The 22738-nt window shown below is 43.8% G+C and overlaps 1 protein-coding gene across 17 annotated transcripts in view; it reads right to left on the bottom strand.

The window, feature by feature from the left end:
- NRXN3 (neurexin 3) overlaps positions 1-22738 on the bottom strand; it is a 1010752-nt gene that overhangs the window by 950087 nt on the left and 37927 nt on the right. For all 17 annotated transcript variants that reach the window (XR_007889631.1, XM_051620875.1, XM_051620874.1 and 14 more), the window contains one exon: positions 8005-9272. Coding sequence is in view for 16 of the 17 variants with exons in the window: in XM_051620875.1 (XP_051476835.1) it covers positions 8005-8713 (709 nt within the window). In the remaining variant the exon portion in view is untranslated. The remainder of the gene's footprint in view (positions 1-8004; positions 9273-22738) is intronic.

Raw genomic sequence — 22738 nt, 5'->3', positions numbered from 1 at the left:
GATTTTAACCTACAGCTCAAATTTCTACATCTACCAATGAACTGCCTCCTCCTTTCTGATAAAAGTGTATGTCAAATACTCTGAGCCAAACCCAGTCCATTACATTCACTCAGGTTACTTTACTGGTCAAATTCCATGAGTAAGAGGAGGAAGATTAAACGTCAGAGCAAAATCCTGAGAGCCAAGTACCTCTTTCCTCTTTGGCCTATACTGCAAACTGCAGACTAGCTGTATATATACCTGCTGTATCTAATAAGCAGTTAGAGTTGTGTTGATGAAAGCTAACAGGAAAAAAAAGATTTTACCTACCCTTTCAGTGCCTGAGAACCACAAAACAATTGCCAGCTTTGGGCTAATTAAACACTCAAAAACAACCCAGAGGGCTTTCTTCTCTGTTATCCTGGTTTTTATGCAATGATTCATACAGGAACAGAGGAAGTGCAAAGTCTGCCTTTCTGCTCTGGTAGCCTTTTATACCCTCTGTGCTTTCACTGACAGCACAAGGTCGAGGTGAGTCTTGAGCACAGAGGGTGATGGGGAGGCTGGAACCAGCAGCCACAGCAGGGAGAGTGCCAGTGCAGACAGGTCAGCAGAGGTTGGTCACCGCACCAGGAAAAGCATCTGATCAGCATCTGAGGTTCATGACAAGAGGATGTTTGGGGGAAGTCAGAGGAGCACATGGGACAGATACAAAAAAAGAGTCCTCCCATTGCTCTCATCAGCATCATGCAGTGCAGCCTCTGCTTCATGTCGCCCAACAGGGAAGACACAGCTGCTGCTTGGGCTTTGTCTTCACCAGCACAGTTCCAGCCTGGCCTGGGAAGAGCCTGACTACACACAGGGTGACACTGCACAAAGCAGCAGGACACTGGGAGATTTACATTAAAATGAAAGATGAGGAATGCTCCTCAGAGATGGCCACTTAACAAGGAAATACACCTTAATTTCCAACTGTAAGCCTAGCTGGACAACTGATAATCAAACCAGATGCTCATGAATGATCATAATTTACCTGTTCTGCTAAGATATTTACATGCCTTTATCACTGTCATGCAGACACACATAGAATTCTTGATTCCTAGAGTAGAGGAAGCCCACTGGCTACATATTTCAGATACGGAAATTGAGACACAGAGGGTAACCAGGTATGTATTCCCTGAAAAGACAGGTCAGTTGAGTCAATCTTGAGTCCTTTAGTCTGTGACCAAACCACTGCAGGGATGCAAGAAGCCTGTGGCAGAAATTAAGATTAGTCTCTCAGGTGCTAGCACTCTAATGATCAGATCATCCAAGTTCTGCTCTTCCAGTCCACTTTCTTTATACATTATACCTTGGTGTCCTTCCAGAATAATGTGGTGAGCAAGTGTACCTGCAGGCAGGGCCTGGACAGCTGACATAGAATGACTGACAACACTGTCAGCAACACAGAATGTGAATCCAGTGTACACAGGTCCCAGCCCCATTTCAGAGCAAACACATTCAAATACAAACCAGTTCTGCTTTGAGTAGCCTGTGACATCCACAGTCTTCCCTACCTCCCCACATCTACATTTCTCAGCCCTTGGGCTGTTTTGCACCCAGCTGACAGCTCCTGGACCTGTTCACAGACAGAAGGACAAACGTTTTTTTTCTGCAGAGTTGGGTTACAAATGGCAGTGAGCCTGTCTGCAATGAAGGATTGTGGGAGAGACACGCACATACACCCAAAAGTCACATTGCTGTCTCTGGACAGCAATAACATGGCAGTTGCCTTGCTTCCTATAGGGAAAGCTTTGCTATCCATCAAGTTTAAAGTGGGTCAGCAAAAGAACAAGAGGTAAGGTGAAATCAGAAGTTGGCCCAGGACAGGTTGGCCGTTCTATCAATGCATCACATGGATTACCACCTTCTCTCACACCTGGGAGTACTCAGTGCTGTGGTCGACGTGCAGAGGCTCATCTTCTCTTAGTAGTGCCAGAGTTTGCTGGACAGACATGCTTCTTCTCCGCTTCTTTCCCTGTAGCTTCGTAGAGTCGTTTCCAGCATCCTCAAGGTATCTGGGAGGATTATTTCCCTCCATTTTCCAACAAAACTTAACAAAAATTACCCTGTGGCAAATGACCTGCACACTTCCATCCTGAAATAAGGATAAAAGTGAGGCTACAGCATGTGTTGTATTGCTTGGGGCTATATTTACTGCTGATTGACCTCCACGACAGGCTGCCTTGCTCAGCAGAAGCCTGGATAGCAATAATAGATCCACTCTTTATTATTATTGTTGTTGTTCAGAGCAAAACCAAAGGAAAAGAAACCTTTCTTCTGAAATCAAATTATCTCCTGACTCTTAGTTGGAAAGAGAAATTTCTGGCTCTGCTCATCTTCATAATTATTAGTAATTACTTTTATTCAAATATTTTTATTCAGTAATGCAAAAAAATTCCAGTTTAGATCCTAGCTGTGTACACTCTCTGACAGAGCACAAGCCAGGAGGCTGGTCTATGGGGGAAGCTGGTATGCAGACTCCAGCTAGATTTCATCCTCCAGAAACTCAGCCCATTCAAATATACTCTTTGCAATTGCCAAGAACTCTTTTACTATCAGGCAGGTAAAACCAAAATGGAACAGCTGCTGTTAGCAGCCTGTGTGAATGATGGCTTAATCTTTTTAACCAGTTTTCATCCTGGTTTTATCCCCACCTCCTTCTTGCCTACAAACTGTTCTCGCTCTTCACCAGTTCCACCTCACATCAAATGGTGATCTCCTTTGTAACCAGCCACAATTCGTCTCATTTCATCAGATATGTCCAAGCTTTGTCTAACTGAGGGCTATAACTTGTCTGTTGCCTGAGGTCTGCAGCTGATCTGCAATCAAGCAGAAAAGGATTGTAGCCTCATGGTCATCTATAATACAGAAGAGTGAAACAAGAAGAATATAGCTGTCAGCATGTATTGTAGCTAGAGTGTTTGAATCAATGGCACACTCCATAGAGGGGCCTGTAATCTCCCTGTGGCTCCCCTGCATCAAAAGCAGGAGAGGGTACAAAACTAATACAGCTAGGTCTGGAGCTGCAGGCAGTCCACACTTAGTGAGAGAAAATGGGTGATAGACCATTTCTGTGAAGGGGTATGTAGTATTTAAATTCAAATTCTGTGGCTTCTGCTCAGTTTTAGTATTTATTGTTAAGAATAACAAATGGTGCTTAAACTGCACTTTGGGAGTTTCAAAGCACATTATAAACATTAACTAATATCTTAACACATCATCTTTCTCTAGTGCTCATCTGGCAGTGCATCAAAAAATTACAATCAACTGGATAGCGATTACTATTTTAAATACAACCAAAGGAACCAGGAGGAATGAGACACAGAGAAAATCAAATGGCAGCAAAACTAAGTGACAAGCAGAGTTCTTGCCAGCCTTCTGCGCAATGACCAGAGCTGGAGTACAAGAAGTGGCACAAACCAACAAATTTTTCCCTCCAAAGGCCTTGGAGACCATCAATGCTAGAGTTTTGCACTGGTGAGTGAAGATCTGGGCCTGTCAAAGTGTGACCCAGAACTACCTGCTGTCCTCTAGAACAGAAGAGCACAAGACCAAATTGAGGGTCTGCAGCTGTTTATTGCTGGTGAATTCAACAGCAACCAATTTATACTCATCTATCAAAGAATACGCAAGTGGAAGCAAATATTATGGTCATGTTCATTTGTTTCTGATTACAAAATGTATGTAAATGCATATGCAAATTAAGTGCATCCATCAGGTTCATGGCAAAGTGCCAAATTAGCCCTTAGTATTACAAAGTTTGGGGTGGCTGGCGGCGAGATTGCAAGTGAGGCTAAGTTGTCCCTGTAGATGCAGCCAAAACTGGGCTGCTCAGAAGGAACAGGTGGAGGATAAATCCTGCAGTAACTCGTCGCTTTAAATGAAGCTGAGGGGCTATAGAAAAATCTGTTCCTGCTGCCATTAGAAGTGTGATAATTACAGAGCTACGGGCTCCTCTGTCATTCAGCAGGCAGCATCCCCAGGAAATCTTGCTCTGTAATCAAGGGAAGAGGTGCAATCAGGCCCCTATTCAGGCTTCGTTTAGAAACAGCCCCTGCAGGCAACACAAAGGCGCTTTGTGAAGCTGGTGATGACTTCAACATCTTGGTTCTGCAACTACAAGCAGAGTTAATGTAATTTCTAAGCACATCTTCTGTTCACCTCTCCTTCCAAAGTCCAGAAAGGGCCTAGGGAGAAGGGTGAGGTCTTGGGTCAAAATACTCTTGTACATACAGTTTGCACTCACACTGTCCGCATTAGTGAACTCACTCTCTACACTGCAATGTTGGAGTAAGAGAGAATTTCTTGCAGACTAAGGAAGACAGTGTGATCCTGAATAAGCAGATATGAACACACTCATCTGACTGCTACAGCAGCACAGTTTTCAAAATTTGCATGGGGAAAGTTTTGTTTGTTTGTTTTTTCCAGTAACACGAATGCAACTGTGTTGCTCAAATTCTACAGGAACCGCATTGTCTTGTCAGCAGCCTGATCCCACAGAGACTGATGAAGCTTACTGGAGGGGAAAGTGTCTCTGACTTCAGCTTTCATGTCTAATGCCACCATTGGCCAGAAACATACAAATTAATTGCTACTCAAATCAGCCATCCTTTGTGCCCTACAGAGCTGTCAGATTCAGTGAAGCAGTTTACTCCAGCTGCAATAAAAATAGCATCACATTTTATTCAAAACAGTCAAACCTTCCAAAGTGTGCACGCATTTGCACTTCCACTTTATACACTCAGACAGAAATCGTACTTCTCATTGACCAGCAATGACCAGCTCTGCTACCCATCTGAGCACATAGTGACCATGACATAGACAATCCGGGTAACTCTGGGTGCACATGAAGTGTCAAAAATCTTCATGCATATCAGGGCCACACGATGGACAGCATTTACAGTTTTGTCTCAGTATGGAATGGTTGTTCTCTGCTGAGGTTCACCGTAACTGGAACAGCACTTTGCGTGACAATAACACCTCATACTGTAAATGGAGCTTCATTCCATTACAGTACAGGATCAGCAGGTTTCACTCTATATTTATTTCATTTGGCCACAGAAAAAAATGAGTTTGCTGTGGTTTTACCATTTTACCATCTGCAGGCATAGGTATCAGTCAATAGCCAAGTAACGGCCTGGACACTGTCAAGACAACTCATTATTAGAAAGGTACATATTACATTTAGCTGTTCAAACAGAAGTTGTTATTGGTTGGATCCCATCAGCTCCCAATGAAAGAGACAGCTCCAGTGATGAAATGAAAATGTGCACACAGACTACAGACTAGTATTTGACTAGTAAATACTGTAATGGAGTTAAGGATCCCCCTCAGGAGAGGGCTGTTGATATCCAGTTGCAAAAGCATTTCTTTTTCAAAAATGACATTGGGAATAAAATAACCATGTTACTTCTGCAAATATCCAGACACAGGATAAGGAAACATAGCAAAAGGGAACAGGTCTGACAATAAACATCTCAATCTCTTGGGGAAAAGAGCAAACAAAGAAAATACAAGTTGCTTAATGGCCAACCAAACCACAGGTAGAAATGACCTGCAACCAGTTCTTCAGTTCCTACCACATCCCACTGTTCATCAGTGGAGGTTCTGTCACACTCACAGAATTGAAATAAACCGCCTTTGGAAATTGCTACATTTTCAAAATTAGATAAAAAGCTAGCTATACTTAACTTGGTTCCTGTTTTGTTTCCTTGTCACTTTTCTTTGTCTGCCTGTTTCCACTTCCTAAACAGTTTCCTTCTGTCTTTCCCTTTATTTTTCACAGTCTGTGCAGATACGGTTAACATTTTTGGGGCACAGAATTTAACACACAGAAATCACCACTGCTGCAGCATAAAGGAGGCAGAAAAAAAGACTGTTTACAGAATTCTAACATAAACCAAATATACACCATGAAATAATACAAGAGAAAACTGAAAAACTGGACAAGAAGGTAATGACTGTGGAAGTCTCTGCATTTGTTCCATTGGAAACGTTCTCTGCGCAGCATCTTCTGTGTGAACAGACCACAGCTAACAGCGAGTTAAAAATGTTTACAAAAAAAGGTACATCATGACAAACTTCTTTGCTCACCCTTAATAGAAGGTTGGGCTGGAAACAGATGAATCACTATAGGAAACAAACAGCAATGGTGACGCATGGGTTCAAAAGATAACAATAACACTGCCTGATCTGTGATGTCTACAACAGAAATATCCCTGGAATCATTAGAAGATGGATTTCGTATTGCTCCACCCACCCAGGAAATGCAGAAATTCCACCACCGAAGCCTGGGTTAAAGTTTTCACAATTGCCCAACAGATACATGGAAGCCTCACTCACTCACAGGATTTTCTCAAGACATTCACTGAAAAGCATATGCTGTTGATGTCTTAAGCAGCTTCCCATGGAGTCTGGATCCATTAACACAGCAGCAGAAAGAGGCGCATATCTCTTGTTTCAGGGTCCACATGCCTGCGTGCTTCTTCCAATCTTCCATCACACAAAACTGGCATTTAGACATGAGGTGAGTTTGTTCTGTGAGTATATGAGGATTGAGTCCAGCGGCCCAGCTATTCAAGTGCCAGGGCACTCCCAGCAGGCTCTCCAGCTCCATGTAATTCATGGTTCAACAGCAGGAAATAGTTCTGGCTCATTGGTTTGGACCTGATCGGTGTGGAGCAAATAGCCAGGAAGAATTCTAGTGTTCAGCACTTCACAGGCTCACATCTCCTATCTAATGATCATGTACTGTTACTGTAATATTTTTATATAAAGCCAGATTTTCTGTTATCATTAATAGCACCTTAAAATGAATGCACATATGGATGCAATATTTATCTTCCAAACCTTCCCTTCCTATAAAAACATGTTTGCTTCTCCATCTATACTGTAAACCTAGAGCTGTATTTACATAGTATTTCTGTAGGGCTTTTGCTTACATATCAACAGTATAGGGACTTTATTTTCATAATGTCTCACATTCTACATTCTAAATTCTGGTTAATCTGTTTTCATTGCCAGAAGAAGTAAACAAATGCTACTTGTGATAAGAAATTATTGCAAATATTTCAATTTTGACAAAAGTTCTTTTTTATTCCCTTGAGATTGGACACTGCTTGCCCAGGTTTCATCTTCATTTTAATCTCAAACCGTTGTGTTTAAACCCAAATGTCATTAAAAATGCTGTGATGAGATTCTCAAATTCACACTAGGATTTCCAGTTGACTCTTGCACATACTGAGTTAATTACAATCACACTGCTAAAGACCAAGGAAAAAAAACCCAAACATAAAATACATGTGGTTTGCATGACTTAAAACTTCTAGACTCATTTTAAAAGAGTATGAAACACTGTAGAAACATTTAAATCCCTCTTCCCTTTGCAATACTAAGTAAGATTATTCAGCAGGTCCCAAAGCAATTTAATCAAGGATGCTAAAACACTCAAGGTGCCATTCAGCCATGAGTACGCAAGTAACAGAGGGGGAGCACAGGGCTTCCACAGACTAGCAACAGCTAACATCAAAGACAGCCTAGCTTTTGCAGTGTCCTGTCAATCAGTTATGTTAGCCACACATACATGGCTCCTGTTTACCCACACTTCACTCAGTTCTCAGGGATGCAGGGTAGTGGAATTCACCCAGATAGCTAAGATAACTTCTTACTTTTGCTTTTACCAACTCAAACATAGGGTACTTCCGTATTTACCAATTTAAATTCTCTACCATTATCAATAAGTTGCTGATTAAAATCTGCCCATGCAGCAAATGCAGCCTCCTTTCAGAAAGACGCTTTTTGCAGTTGCTCATGCTCTGCATCTACCCCCATTTCATTACTTCCAGCTGGAAAAAAAATGGTGGAACTTTAATTCCTCAGATAACCAGGAGCAGGGACAGGAGCTCAGTAGTAGCCCTGCTAAGTGACAAATTAACTCTTTGGATTATGTAACGATCAATGGGAAGCAGGAAAGTATTCTCTTACCTTCAGAACACAGTTTGCCAGCATATCCAGTGGCTGAGCAGTCACAGTGTGGCTCACCATCCAGAAGGAAGCAAGTGCCACCATTTTCACAGGGGTTTTCTGCGCAAAGCCCTTCCATTTCTAGACGGACCCCTTGACTGCCCAGGAGCTGTGGTTCAGTGTTGCCATATTTCAGATCCAGGATAAATCCTTGAAATGGAGGCTCACTCAGAACACCATCAAGAGTCAAGGCAGCAGGACGGATGTCCAGCGGGACTCCACCAACAAAAAGGTCACTGACGATATTCATATACTGGCGTTGTGGACGTACCTCACCTGGCTTAGCTTCACCATCCAGCACTAGCACTGTCCGAAGGTGATTGCGGCTGACCATCAGGAAGTGCCAGTTGCTGTCGTTGACCTGCTTGTCTGTGATAACTGTAGTCTCTGCACAGTCCACACTGAACTGGAGCTGGATGCGCCCATCAACAAGGGACAGACAGAGGAAGTCACAGACACCACCATCATCAAAGTAGAGAAGCAGCCCAGCAGAGACATTGGTCTTGAACTGGAAGCTGAGTTCGCTCCTAGTGCTGGCATCCCAACGGAGGTAGCGAGCCCACTGATTGGGGATGCCCATGAACTCCAGACCCAAACAGAGACCTAGCAAGGAGCCCAGCAGCAAACTCACCTTCAAGGTGAAGTAGATGGAGTGCAGAGTGAAGCCCATTGTTACAAGAATCTGCTCTTCCCAAGGAGAAAACCAAAAGCCACACAACTGGGAGGAGGACCCAGCAGTCAACAATAAATGTTAAATCCAATTGGAAGAGGAGGCGAGAGCAGAGTGACAGAGAAGGAGGGAAAGTGGAAAGTGAGATAGCAAGTGCACGTGACCAAGAGGAAATGTCTCTTCTCCAAGGAAAGATCTCAATTATACTTTAGGATCCAGAGGCTTCTATTTCAAAAGTACAGGGTATATGAAGTGACTTCTCCAGCTGGTGTACTTTTGTGAAGGGCAAAATAACACACAGTGATTTGTTTCGGTAGAATGCAAAAGTGACACTGGTTGTTCCAGGAAGGAAGGAAAGGCAGAGCTGAAGCCTAAGCCTCAAATTCTAGTTTCCTAGAAGTGATAACAATATTGACAGATGTGGCAGTCAGATGGAGGAGAAAGTGAATTCATAAAGCTTGTGAACCTCAAGAGGGCAAAAATAAAGTCAATCTTCATGATGCACTGTTGGCTACCCAGCCCATTATTCACTGTTCGGCACTCTCAGAGCTTGCAGGACCTGTGGGGTCAAGAGAAGAAAAGAAAGGAAAAGGTTAGTTCTATTGCTCACTATATCTTTACCATGAAGCTTATTAAGAACTTGTTCAGTAACTCATTTACATTTCTTGATATTCTGGTCATTTCTTCATGCATGCAGTTTGCTATACAGTCCTCCAAAGCAGCAAGAACACCTATGTCCACAAAACTAAAGAGGACCAAATCAAGATATCCACACACCACAACAATGAGCAACACAAATTACGCCAAATTGTTTAATTCCTTCAATGGATGCAATCTCAATAACTTTCTGAAAGAAGCTGAAGCGTTCCCAGTAACAATTCCCTCTCCATGAAAATGCTTGGGGCAAAAACCTAGAGTCTAAGAGTTGATACAGGGCAAGAGACTATCCAAACTTCCCATTCCACTGCTTTCCTTATACTTTCTAGCACACCAAGCAAACATTAGAGAAGACAACCCTGCTATCAGCCTGGCATGCAACAGCTGCTTTTACTTTACATGTCATGTACACTTCAGGGACTCTAACAGGGACCTTTGTAACCTGGAAACATGTGCTATGCAAATGATATATGGCAACCTGCAGCTTAGATGATAGAAATCTTGTAACTTAGATGATAAGAACTGTCTAAGCACTTAACTGTGAACCATGGTCTAGTGGTTTGGCAAAAAGGCCAAATTCATCCCTAGCTAACACCAAGCAATTCCAACTGCCTTCGGTGAGCAGGAGTTACACTTGTTAACACTGGGATTTAATTCACTTCTGCCTATTTGTATGTGGGTGACTTTATGCCTGGGGTTGGAGGATGTCTGAAGGTGACAAGAAAAGAGAGCACAAAGCCAGGCTCATTCTTTGACAAATTTGCTTAAAAAGAAAGTAAGCTTTCCATTAATACAGATGCTTGTCCACAAAGATGGGTTTGGCACAAGAACAGCTCTGGGAGTGGCTAACATTAGCACAGATAGGAAGCAGGAAAGGTGATGATGAGAATCCAAGCCTTCAACCTCTCAGAAGCAAACATGAACACAGACTTCACAAACTGGGTCACAAATACTGTGAGAAAGCAATTGCTTAAGTAAAGTGTTTGGTGCTCCAGGCAATGAGAATTCCTAGGGCTGCTGTTGGTCCCAGCAGATGCCTTTCAACCCCGCCATCCACCTTACTCTGAAGGAGTGCACAGACACTGGAAAAATGGGCAGTGCAGAAAGGCTTCTGTTTGATAAGGATAAAGGTTGAACTGAAGGAGAACCATGGAGGGAGAGCTTACGTAGTCACGGGGACCTGCAGAAGCTGTTAGTCTCCAGAGCTGCCGGTGTGGCAGATTTAGTCAGCATGAAACACAAGTCGCTTAGAAAACAAAAGGGATCAATTAAAAGAAAACCTGCAAGTTGGAGAGAAATCTGAGTTTTCAGTGCCCAGTGGAAACCAGGTCTGTTCCCTGCAGCTGCCTGAGTGGAGCTTGTTAGCTAAACTGCTATAAACACAGATAAAATCAAGTCAAAACCAGAGGGAAGATAATTCCTTTAATTGTTAACAGCTTGGCTCAGGAGAATGGAAGGAGGGAAAAGGATGTGTTAGGAGAGGTGTAAAATGAAAAAAACAACCCACAGATCCAAATGTTCATATCATCTGTTTTGCCAATAATCTTGATTTTGGCTCAATTCATGGGGGTTTTGGGGACTTTGAAAACTAACTGGAAAAAATAACTATGTGGTTCTTGTCCATTTACCTTTCTCTTCTGTGCTCCCTAGTGGCTCCACTAAAATAGCCCACGATTTATGGAGAAGGAGAATAGAGGTAGAGGGAAGTAAAACAGAAAGTGATGACCCAAGCCTGGAATTATAGATGAGATGGGAATATGAATATAATAATGTGTGTACATTAGCCAGCGATGTACTCCCAGCAGTTCACAGTTCCCTGGAACATTTACCACCACCATGGTAAAATTCACTGCTCCATCAGACAGCTCTGTGTTCAGCCTGAGCTAGGGAGGAAGGCAAGCCCAGTGTGGCACCAACCACCTACAGAGATCCCAATCCAGAGGGGCTGTAACAACAGCTTTTGATTCTCCTGGGCAGGGTGTGTTACACCATCTGCATCAGAAGTAGCCCTCAGCCTTGCTACTCTTCTCTCCCTGTCTCAGAAGACTAACTCTTTGACAACCAGTGAAAGATGCTGTAAGCCACAGGCAGCAGGTGTGGTTATCTATAGATAACCACAAATGAGACACAATGTCAGGGTATAGCCCAAACTCCTGTCTGAAAAGCCTACCAACCTCTCACAACCCCAGGCTGCTGAAACCTTGTTTTACACACACAAAGAAATCTCAGTTTCCATGAGTCGCTTCAACCCTATTTCAAAGGCACAGTACAGGGAGTAGGCTACCTCTGTGGTACAGATTTCTGTAACATCAATACATGTTCACTGGGAGAGGACAAAAGCCACAGTTAACAAGAAAAAACAGACAGAAATCATAGAATTGTAGAACAGTACGGGTTGGAAGGGACCTCTGGAGATCATCTAGTCCAACCCCCCTGCTAAAGCAGGCTCATCTAGAGCAGGCTGAACAGGATCATGTCCAGGCAGGTTTTGTGTATCTCCAGAGAAGAAGACCACAACATCTCTGGGCACCCTGGCTAAAAGGTTAAACAGGAATCCCATTGTTGACTGAGGGAAGCCAAGGCAATCCTTCTCTATCTGTTTCGATTGAGAGAAGTCAAGGTAATTCCTTTCTAGCTGTTTTGAAAGAAGACAGTGCCAGTTCTTTTTCAGAAGAGGAAGAACACACAAAAAGCATGAAATATAGGTGTCATTTCTGGGTACTTCACTGCCTTTCAGACACTGCAGCTCAGGCTGTGGGAAGGCTGCCTGCACCCAGCTGCCAGCAGGCTGAGGCCATCTGAGGCTTCTCCAGAGCTCTGTCAGCACTTGTCAGTCCTGATGCACGGACGGCACTTCCCGCTGCTTCAGTTTTGCGTCTCACACGGTTCAGCCCATGAAAGCACAACTCACCCCACATCAGTGGAGTCCTCAAAGAAAGCTCAGAAGACCCAGTGTCCTTTTTAGCGGTGGCCAGGATCTGAATCCCAACCTCCAGACAGTAAATATTGACATAAGAAATCTGTGTCTCACACATTTCCCACCATGATCCTCCAAGACACACTGAGAATGGATAATTTTCTGCTCTTACCAATTTTATTTTTAGCATAAGTGCTGCCCTAGCAGCTTCATGCAGCACACGGCTACCATAGCAATACATTACAGTTTGGGACAATAACTATAGAATCCCATAGTATTTTCTTATATGTTTTATCTCTGGGGAATCTCAAACTTTGACACAGCATGATCACATCTGACAAATGCAAGACTTCATGATGGACATCACCTTTCCCAGTCACGAATCACCCTGTTCCACATCCACCTGTTGCTCACATGGAAAACAACAAATAGTTTCCCCATCATTTTTTTTGGCTGAATGTGACTTAGAAGAACAAGACAGCCAGCCTGATGTGATCAGCCATTCAACAAACCACTAGGCAAGGTCTTTGCAGAGCATTTTAAATGCTTGCTACCCTGGAGGAATAAGAGAGACAGGAATTTACATTTACTGCACCTCCAGCAACCTGTACCACCTTCCTGGCCAGCTGGAGAGCTGAGACAGTGAGGAACCCGCACACTGAATAGAAGGTTCAGCATCTTGCACACAGAAAACTCGCTGTAGGAAACACACCCACTTCACTATTGAAACGTCCCACTCAGAAGGCTGATAGAGCTGCACAACTTCCCAAGCCAGGAAAGGGAGGCAGCCTCACCACAGTGCTATGGCAAACCACCACACACCTTCCCAAACTTTAGAGCAGCCTATTATGCCAGGTCAGAGCGATCTGCTCAGCAGCCCATGGAGGGGGTCTCACCCTTGTTTTGTAGTGGCTCTTAACTGCTTATCAGCTGTATGCAGAGAGTGAGTGACATTATCTAATTGCCAACTAATTTCCATAATTACTGACTGGCATACTCTGTATGCAGAGTAATATCTTTGCAAATGTCTTACAATGCACCTGCTTAGGAAAGAGGGTGAGAAGCTGGGCACAGTGCTGCTCCACAGCTTATTTACCCAATTGCACGGAAAGGTTACAGGAGACACTGTTGTTACTTCCTGCCCTCCTCCTCCACTGCCTCCCTCTCTGGCAGCTAATTGCTTGGGGATGGACTTTTTGTACTCACAACTATAATTTTCAGCAATTCCTAGTGCAGAAAGAATAACAGTTAGATTAAGCCAAGGACAGGATGTCTTCCCTCACAAACCCCTGCCAGCACAAGCCTCTGTGAAGTTCTGTTACTCCACCTAAGGATGCTGGACAAAAACCTACTGACACACTAATAAGAGGGGTTTACAGTCCCCCCGCTCTGCCATCCCCTTTCATAGAATCACAGAATCATTAAGGTTGGAAGGGACCTTAAAGATCATCAGGTTCCAAACTCCCTGCTATGAGCAGGGACACTTCACACTAGACCAGGCTGCACAAGCCTCATCCAACCTGGCCTTAAACCCCTCCAGGAGGGGACTTCCACAACCTCCCTGGGCAACCTATTCTAGTGCCTTACTACCCTCATGGTACCCTCTGCCTTATGTCTAAGCTAAATCTACCTTCTTTCAGTTTAAAACCATTACCCCTCGTCCTATCACTGCCCTCTCTGGTGAAAAGCCCCTCCCTGGCTTTCCTGTAGGCCCCTTCAGGTACTAGAAGGCCACTATAAGGTCTCTGTCATGAGCTGATGCCAGGGGCTACTGGCTGTCAGGATGCTTCTCCGACATCCCCCCCTCCATGTGGAGGACTTTGTAAACTAAACATTAGTCGCTGTAGCAATTTGTGAACATGGTGAGGGGGTATTCTAATCACCACTCTAAAATATGGTCCCACAGTGGCTGTTCCTCTGTGAGAGGCAAACATCACATGTGAGCCCTTTGTTTCATTCACCAAGCCCGTTCCCCACAGTCTTCCCAGAGCCTTCATAGCAGAGGTGTTCCAGCCCTTTGATCATCTTGGTGGCCCTTCTCTGGACCCTCTCCAACAGGTCTTTCTTGTACTGAGGGCACCAGAACTGTACGCAGTATTCCAGGTGGGGTCTCAGCAGAGCAGAGGGGCAGAACCCCCTCCCTGGCCCTGCTGGCCACACTTCTTTTGATGCAGCCCAGGATGTGGTTGGCCCTCTGGGCTCCAGCGCACACTCACGGCTCATGTTGAGCTTCTCAACTACTACCACTCCCAAGTCCTTTTCCTCGGGACTGCTCTCTAGCCATTCTCCCCAAAGCCTGTATTTGTGCCTAGGATTGTGCCAACTCAGGTGCAGGACCTTGCACTTGGCCTTCTTGAACTTCATGAGGTTGGCATTGGCCCACCCCTCAAGCCTGTCAAGGTCCCTCTGGATAGTGTCCCTTCCCTCTTGGGTGTCATCTACTCCACACAGCTTGGTATCATCAGCAACCTTGCTGAGGATACACTCAATCCCACTAGCCATATCTCCAACAAAGATGCTAAACAGCACTGGTCCCAATACTGACCCCTGAGGCACACCATTTGTCACTTGCCTCCACTTGGACACAGAACTATTGATCACAACTCTCTGCATGTGGCCACCCAGCCAATTTCTCATCCACCGAGTGGTCCATCTGTCAAATCCATGCCTTGTCAGTTTGGAGACCAGGACGTTGTGTGGGACAGTGTCAAATGCCTTGCACAAATCCAGGTAGGTGACATCAGTTGCTTTGCCATTATCCACCATATCTGTAGCCTTGTCATAGGAGGCCACCAAATTGGTCAGGTATTATTTGCTCTTAGTGAAGCCATGTAGCCTGCCACATATCACCTCCTTATTTCCATGTGCCTTAGCAGATTTTCCAGCAGGATTTGTTCAATGATCTTCCCAGGCACAGAGGTGAGACTGACTGACCTGTAGTTCCCTGGCTCTTCCTTTTTCCACATTTTAAAAATAAGGGCTATGTGACTTTTTTTCCAGTCAGCAGGAACCTCACCAGACTGCCATGACCTCTCAAATACAATGGACAGAGACTAAGCAACTGCACCCATCAGCTCCCTCAGGACCCGTGGATGGGCCCCATCAGGTCCCATAGACTTGTGCACCTTCAGGCTCTTTAGATGGTCACAAACCTTTTCTTCTCCTGCGGAAGGGGGTGTGCTTTGTTCTCCCAGTCCCTGCTTTCACAACCAAAATCATTATTTATGCCACACTTTGTGTGGAGGGAAAAGCATACATCAGTCACCTAGGATCCATGTACTAACAAACAATGTGAACTCACCCCTGTCCTTGCCTTCACTGTAAGAAAAACAAAATCCAATTGTTAGCTCTACTCCCCAGGTCCTAATGAAGCAGAGGAGTTTTAGGAAGGGGTAAACAGGACCCATGTGGCTCTGCATCCATGTGTGTTCCTGCAGTCAGCCCAAAGCACAGCAATCAGATCATTAGAGCTCTATGACATACGCCACTTGAAATGATCCAACGACATTCACAATCAATAATTGATATTAAAAGCCAAGCTTGCCAGCAGCAGAGAAATGTGGAATTAATAATATTTATTCAGTTTGTCTTCTGTCATCCAGTTCTCTAGTGAGCAGTGGGTTCCTTCTGGCTCATGCCTTGAGTGTGGGTTTCCTCCCAGACTCCTGTCTCTCAAGAAGAAATCTTTCTTCCTGATCTATCCCCAGCTGAATTGTGGCTAAAAAAAAAAAAAAAAAAAAAGAGGAAGGAAAATATTAAATCATTAAAAAAAAAGTCTTCCAATGAAAAATGTAGATGTGAAAACTGTGAGTTGCTACTGTCCTGGGGGAAAAAAAAGGAACACAAAAATCTTGCCATCACACAGCCTCCTCAGCAAGGCTGCATGGTAAGATGCTTACAGAGAACAGAGAGAGGACATAGAAGCTTTTAAATTCAAGAGACTAGAGAAAACCACATGAATTAATTTAGGTTTTAATTCTTCTAGCAGCGTTTGCATCTCAGCTATAAATCTGGACACTGGTATCATCACCTTGCTGGGATGAAGAGGACTCAGAGGTGGTGGTGCCAGTGGAGCTGAACTGAAAGAACAAGGCTGAAGATAGAAGTGGACAGCTATTCTATGACTCTGTTTCCCAAGGTGGCACTACACTGCTCACAGGGGTCAGGGGTAAGGCAAGATGGGCTCTCCTTAGTAAAGGAAGTGCAATTGGAAATGGGGACTTTGCCTTGCAAAAAGCTGAACACGCTTAGGTCCTGCTGAAGTTGGCAGAACCTAATGGGATGCAGCATCATATGACTAGCTGCAGAGAGAGAAGCAGAAGGGGAAAAAGAGATTTAGAGCTTTATCTTGGATGTAGAAACACATGTGGGCATGAAGGCCAGAATCCTAAAATTGGGAGCTGGGAGTGACACAGAGCACTTGGTGACACTTTCTAGATGGTTTCCAGGGATACAGTATTCATGCCAGTCTCTATCATCACTGTAAGAACCACATGTGCCTTTGCCTCATCCCAAGCCCAGAGAGAAGATGTATTCTCCTATGTTCATTGGTTGTTCTCACCACTGATATACCTTGCAGGCTTAGGTTTTCCCTTCTTAAAAGCAGATATGGAGTTGCTCAATTCTCCTTATCTAAATTCAGCATAGAGCTCCCTAGGAGGCAGTGACAAAAAACCTGTATCAAAGCACAAAGCAAGAAAAGGAGGCCTAGGGTTGCAATCCCTGAGCATCCTCTTAAAAGAAAAAGAAAATTTAAAAGCTAGTCTAAAAAGCTAGAATTATTTTGTCTTTCATCCTTTGTAGTTAATTTAGATAAACACATGCACATGCATATGCTGTCAGTTGAGATCTGTATGTAGGTGATTGGTTGGTTTCCTGGTACCTTGTTTGCAATCAGACAGGTTAAGCCCATCGACCTTATTTTCCCTGTCCCCAGTTCACATGTGGAGAGGGCAAGAATGATGGTTTATGACAAGTCTACTCTTGGAGTTCAATTCCAGAAACACTGTGTAGTACCCAAACTAGGTACCTATATGTGGGGGAGCTGAGCTCAAAGGCACTTGCAAGACACACAGCTGAAATGCCACCAGCAGCCTCAGAAGAGACATGAGCAAGATAGTAATGTGCTCGGTTCAACAACATGCATAGCACCATGGCAGCACAGCCTCACACTTCAGAGCTATCAGGCCAGGAAACCATCAAGCTGCTGGAAGAGTTAATATTGTATGATAATCACCCTTTGAGGTTCTCACCTCCTGGGCCTATTTAAACAAACTTAACTCAGAACCAGAACTCTTCAAATCTACACTGGAAGAAGAAGGGTTAAAAAAGCCACAAGGAACAGTGTGACTCCCCCGTCGTTGTCTGTGCACCTCCCACCAGTGTGACTCCCACCAAAGGAGGCCATGTAGTCCACTAGAGTGACATTTAACTAGCCTGCCTAGCCCAATCTCAGCATGAATGCAATTTACAGACCATTTCAGCTCTCCAGCTTTCTTAACACAAAGAAGAAAAATCAAAACCCAAGCAAATAGAAAAGAAAGAAAGAGAGAGAGAGAGAGAGAGAAAATAACCCTGCAGAGCAATCATGTCTGGGGTTGCTCTGATGGCTTTCTGTTCCCTTCCACGACACAGAAATGACTCCCAGTGTGTTAATTACTCCCATTACCACAAACTCTCCACTAACAAGGACTAGCTAAAAGGAAGCATTGGCAGCAGCTGAGCAGTTATTGCTCTGTACTGCCACACAGGAGCAACCAGACTTCCCCATGTCTGAGCTGGTATTAACCAGGAGAGCGATTTCTGCAAAACTCAGCAGCCTTTATTGTAATTCCCATGGCAGCTGTGCTGGGAACATTGGCCTTCCCTCAATTCCACCATTGTTAAAAGAAAACGAAGAATACCTGCTTTTCTAAAGATTTTGATGTTCAACAGTTGGGGAGCTCTGAAGCACTATCATTTATTTTACTCCTTCTGTAGTTGGTCTGCCTCCACCCCCCACATCCTCTTCTTTTTGCCACCAAGATGCCTGGACAGATCTGTAGTGTTTATTCTACCAGATCCTAATACATCAAATACAAAGCCAAGAGCTGCACACATCACAGCAGGGAATGTGAATCTGCAGTGCTGGTATTACTTACAAATGGCAAAACTTCTACCAGATCTCATATCTGACACATACATTGTATTTCCATTGTCTTTTAATAAAAATGAAGACTTTAAAAATGTGCTCATTGTTACTGACACTTGAAGTTTGAGCACATCATCAATGCCTGAAAATGGAGCTGCTACCAAGAAGATTTTCCTAAGACTAACAGTCTAGAATAGGTTTACCTTTCCATCAAAACATATTTGATAGAGCAGAGAAAGGCTAGTATTAGTCACTCCTCAGAGAAGAGACGCAGTTGGAGTGTGGGTGACTCTTACCTTCGAAGCAAGAGAAAAAAAATCACTGTTGAATTGCTTTATTAGCTACTTAGCATTAGGAAAAGGTATAGAGCATAAAAAGCAAGAACAAAATAAAACTAATGGATGGCACACCAACCAGTAACACCTTGCTCTTCCTAGCTATCTGTCTATCCATCTGCTTTTCAGGGATCCTAGTTCAAAGTTGGAATTCAAGTGCAAGGGATCCCTGTTCACACAGCTCCCACAGTAACTGATGCCGATTAGCACAAGGGAGCAAAGACACTGGTGATCTGGTATGCACTCTATAAAGACTACAGCTACTGTGAGATTAGGTGGCTGCTTTCTAACCACATTCCACCCTTACCACTAGCCCCAGAAATGCTTTTTATGGGTATATGCACAACAGCAGGCTAGGAATACCCTACCCTGGGAAATCACTTCATTCATCCAGCTTTCTGCTCTTTTAATCTTTTGATATACAAAATTCCTGCCAAAATTCACTACACCTCCTTCCCCTTCACCCTTCTACCTAAGGGCTATCTGGGGGACATGACGAGATGTTATGCACAGATAGGTTTGCTCAGTTCTAATATGCTGGGGAATAGAAGTGGAAATCATTGCCAAGACAGATGTTGACTAGAAGCTAGCAAATGTAAGACCCATATACAAGAAGGGCCGGAAGGAGGATCCAGGGAACTACAGGTCTGTCAGCCTGACTTCAGTGCTGGGGAAGGTTATGGAGCAGATCATCTTGAGTACCATCATACTGCACAGGCAGGACAACCAGGTGATCAGGCCCAGTTAGCACGAATTAAAGAAAGGCAGGTCCTCCTTGACTAACCTGATCTCCTGCTATGACAAGGCAACCTGCTTCTTACATGAAGGAAAAGCTCTGGATGTTGTCTACCTAGATTTTGGTAAAGCCTTTGACAGTTTCCGAAAGCATTGTCCTGGAGAAACTGGCTGCTCATGGCTTGGATGGGCAAAATCTTCACCAGGTAAAAAACTGGCTGGATGGCTGGGCCCAAAGAGTTGTAGTGAATGGAGTTAAATCCAGCTGGTCAGTGGTCACAAGTGGTGTTCCCCAGAGCTCACTGTTAGGGCCAGTTCTCTCTAATAACTTTATCAATGATCCGGATGAGGGGATTGAAGGTACACTCAGTAAGTTTTGTTTGTTTGACACCAAATTGGGTGGGAGTGTTGATCTGCTTGAGGGTAGGAAAGCTCTGCAGAGGGATTGGACAGGCTGGATCAATGGGCCAAGGCCAAGTGTATGAGGTTCAACAAGGCCAAGTGCTGGGTTCTACACTTGGGTCACAACAACCTCATCCAGCACTACAAGCCTGGGAAAGAATGGCTGGAAGGCTGCCTAGGGGAAAAGGACCTGGGCATATTGGTCAACAGCTGACTGAATATGAACCAGCAGTATGCCCAGGTGTCCAAGAGGGCGAACAGCACCCTGGCTTGTATCAGAAATAGTGTGGTCAGCAGGATGAGGGAAGTGATTGACCCCCTGTACTAGGCACTGGTGAGGCTGCACCTTGAATGCTCTGTTCAGTTTTGGGCCCCTCAACACAAGAAGGACATTGAGGTGCTGGATTGAGTCCAGAGAAGAGAACCAAGCTGGTGAAGGGTCTAAAGAGTAAGTCTTACAAGGAGTAGATGAGGGAACTGGGGTTGTTTAGCCTGGAGAAAAGAAAGATGAGGGGAGAGCTAATCTGACAACTACCTGAAGGGAGGTTGTAACGAGGTGAGTGTTGGTTTCCTCTCCCAGGTAACAAGCAATAGAACAAAAGGACATGGTCTCAAGTTGCACCAGGGGAGGTTTAGATTGGATATTAGGAACAATTTATTTACTGAAAGGGAGTTGTCAGGCACTGGAACAGGCTACTCAGTGAAGTGGTCGAGCCATCATCCCTGGAGATATTCAAAAGACATGTAGATGTTGTGCTTAGGAACATGGTTTAGTGGCAGACTTGGCAGTGTGCTAGGTTAACAGTTATACCTGATGATCTTAAAGGTCTTTTCCAACCAAAATGATTTTATGATAGGCTGCTATCAAAAATCTTTAAGCATCATTGTCTTATCTGGAAAAGGATAATACTTTAAACAGGATACTTAAAACTTTCCAGATCATCAAGGAAATGGCTTATAGCTTTGCACAATAGAGGCCAGTTTCTAAATGAAGCAGCGATTATCAAACAGGTAAGAAACACACTAAGCACACTGTACTTGGGAGGAGTCATTTCAGTCTGGCCTGTGCCTGTAGCACATGGTGACCTGTCAGAGTGCACCAAGCAATCCTTCACCTAACACAGAGAGCCAGCTGGCCAGGCTGGAATAACAAACTTGCTGCTTTGCTGCAGCAGTGGCCTCATAACCAAGGACTGAGACAGCTCTGGTAAAGGCTGCCTAAGCTACCAAGTCCTAGGGACCTTCAAAGGAGAAACACAGTGCTTATGACAGTATCTCTTTTGAAAGGAAGGCTGTTGATAAGAAAAAATTAGGCTTAAGAGCCCTGTGAGTCCAAGAACTCAGAAAGTGGGAGGAGTTAGACACAAGACAAAGGTTTCGTTACTGTTTTTTTATTCACTTACATCTTCCTGGATTGCAGTTCTGTGCTTCACACTATTTTGCCCTGTAAGTTTTCTCTCTAGTTAAGCCTCTTCCTCAACAACTTGATAGAGTGAAATTTAGAAAAAAACATTAAGATGTGCAAAACAAAAGCAGTTTTACAAAATTCAGGTATAAAGTATTAATCTGTTTATTTGAGTGGAACCACCTAATGATGAGGTAATAACATGTATCAGAGTAAGCAAAACCCAAGTTGTCAAAAAGGCAGAGAATGAGCACATGTAGCAAAGCACAGGAGGAATCATCATAAACGTAGGGTGAATAAAAGGCAGAAGTGAGCTAAACCAGGAAGTCCAGAGCATACACCCTGGACTTTCAGAAGTACTTGGCCAGGACTGCAGGAAGGCTGAGTGAGAGAGTACAATTGCCTGATGCATTTTTACATTAACCTGGACAAAAACACTAGGAAAAAGTGTTACAGGGAATAATCATTCTTTACCACCTGGAGGGCACTGCACCCACATTCTTCTGTTCCCTCTCTATAGTGAAACTCATTGGTGAAAACCCCAAACCAGGCAGCAGCATGCCAGGGCCACAGACCCAGGAAGCAAAGTCTGTCAGCCAGCTTAATACCTCATGAGAGCCCAGAGGAAAAAAAAAATAAATTTTATATATATATATATATATTTATATATATATATAAAATTTAAAAAGCTAACTAGAAGCATTATGGAAATTAACACTTGCAGAAAGTATTTCCATTTTTCTAATGGAGTGTTATAACACTGCTTGGAGAAGACATGTCTATTTAAGCATTAGTTGCTACATATTGATAAATCAATCACGCTTGGCAGATTTAGAAAGACCTAAAAGATATATATTCTCCTGCAAATGTTCCTTTAAAAGTCAGATGGTCTTTTAAAGAGCTTCCAGCCTTGGGACTCACAGTGCAGTGCCCTGGAAGACAATTGACATTCTGAGTGACTGGGCTGCGAATTCAAAATCCCAACTCGACCTGCTCAAGTCAGGATTCAAACTCACATATTTTAAAAACAGGGGAGGGGGGAAAAAAAAAAAAAAAAAAAAAAAAAAGAGAGATTAAAGAAAATACTTGAATTCCTGCAACTTCTCAGGACAGAATCTCTCAGGACACAGATGTGATAGTGAGTCAGGGAATACCTCTGAACAGTATCTGCATGGAACATATTTTGTGCCTTGTACTAAATACAGATCTCCGTATGGTTAGCAAGAGAGCTTACAAAGACAATTGTATGCTGTGAAAAGCCACTAGTGAAAATAAAAACACATTGATCATATTGAGGCATTTTCCTTGAATTTGCTGGTTTTAATTTAAAATTGAAACATTCTAACTTACCTGGCTCTGGTTATAGCAACTTCCAGTCATTATTTGCTGTTTCTTTTTATTTCTTCTGGGAAAGGAGCATAAAGAGGGAAAAGCGGGAAAACTG

The sequence above is a fragment of the Apus apus genome, chromosome 5 (assembly GCF_020740795.1).
Source record: "Apus apus isolate bApuApu2 chromosome 5, bApuApu2.pri.cur, whole genome shotgun sequence".
Classification (NCBI taxonomy): Eukaryota; Metazoa; Chordata; class Aves; order Apodiformes; family Apodidae; genus Apus; species Apus apus.
Note: the sequence above shows the minus strand (reverse complement) of the source record. Positions and strands in the feature narration are given on the sequence as shown.